This window comes from Salvia hispanica, chromosome 5 (genome assembly GCF_023119035.1).
Source record: "Salvia hispanica cultivar TCC Black 2014 chromosome 5, UniMelb_Shisp_WGS_1.0, whole genome shotgun sequence".
NCBI lineage: Eukaryota > Viridiplantae > Streptophyta > Magnoliopsida > Lamiales > Lamiaceae > Salvia > Salvia hispanica.
The window spans coordinates 23,410,041-23,411,448 of NC_062969.1; the positions used below are offsets into that span (position 1 = coordinate 23,410,041).

General features: G+C 40.2%; 1 protein-coding gene across 1 annotated transcript in view; it reads left to right on the forward strand.

Moving 5' to 3' along the window:
* The window catches only part of LOC125189675, a 7,108-nt gene that overhangs the window by 345 nt on the left and 5,355 nt on the right, over positions 1 to 1,408 (forward strand). The window contains exon 2 of the mRNA XM_048086928.1: positions 217 to 1,381. Coding sequence (XP_047942885.1) covers positions 258 to 1,381 — 1,124 coding nt within the window. The 5' untranslated portion in view covers positions 217 to 257. The remainder of the gene's footprint in view (positions 1 to 216; positions 1,382 to 1,408) is intronic.

The following is a 1,408-nucleotide window of genomic DNA, read 5'->3' on the forward strand; positions in this document are numbered from 1 at the left end:
GTTTTTTTTTTTTTTTTTTTTTTTCGGCTCTTTAATTGTTAAAATTGCTTGTGAGGCTGTGTTTTTGGTATTGGGTTATACTGAGTGAAAATGTTCGATATTCATTTTTTACTTCTGAAATTTAAATTCCGTGGAAGCAATTGTATGTTTGAAATTCCATCCTGTTATATGTGCAAATCTTAGTACTGATGTTTTAGTGCTTCTTCTTTTCTACAGAAATACCAGGAAAGACAATCCTTACTCCTTAGCCATTGTGCATGTCGAATTCGCAGAATCCCAAGTTTAGGATACGGTCTTCAGCTAATAAGAAATCTGATAGTGTTCAAGACTATGTGAAATCGTCATGCATTCCAAGGAGGTGTAGAAGTAGCAGGCCAAATTTACCCTCAGGTTTATCTGTTTCCAAGCGGAATGGGAGGCTTGATTCATCTGAGTCCGACATGAATGTCGAGGGAATGAGGAAGAAGCTTAAGACGGTATCGCAGGTGACCATGGAAGCTGAAAAGTCTAAGGTTCCCTTAGACTCAGTTGTTTCAAAGCCAGCGAAGTTGACTGGCCGTAGTTTCAAGATTAGATTCAAAAGAGGGCGCGAAGTGGAAAGTGTATCAGGCAAAGAAACATCTAATGTAAGTGGAGGGAGGTCGCCCATTCTATCCTCTAATCTAAAACAGGTGAAAAGTAATGAAGATCAAGAGAACATCCCTTCACAGAAGAGGCTGGCACTGGAGGATAACAGTGCAGATATTCGTAAAACTGTAAAAGAAATCAAGGAAAAATGTGCAAAGCGGATGGAGAAGCTCATTCAGGAACAGAAAGGGAAAATTCAGGAGTTTCATCGTGTTTCGGAGGATAATATGTCACAATTGGAAAATGATCGTAAACTGGAAGCGGCCATTATTCGTTCTATATACGGCAATGGAACAATAACGATAGACAAGCTCGCGATCTTGGATGATAAATTTGCGAAAAAAATGGCAGAGAACAATCTCGAAAAGGACAAGCAACTTAGAGATCTTGAGGCAGAACACTCAGCTGCAAAAAATGAGGAGATCCAAAAGGAAGCTAACTCTCTGTCTGAAGCAAAATCCCTTGTCTCTAGCAAGCCTACAGCATACCGCAAAGAACAGCCATTGGGGTCGCAACATGAAGAAGTTTCTAGACGTTCTAAGTCGAGAATGCATATCCTAGGTGCTAAGGATGCAATGGCCTTAACTGAGCAGCATGAAAAAGATAGTGATTCAAGTATAACTGTGAAGAGGAATCATGTTGAACGATCCAAAAATTCTGATCGTGCTACAGCTGAGGAAGTAGCATGTAAACCCTCTTGTGAAAATCCAAGTAGTGCGAAAAAAATGGCAGAGAACAATCTCGAAAAGGACAGGCAACTTAGAGATCTTGAGGCAGAACA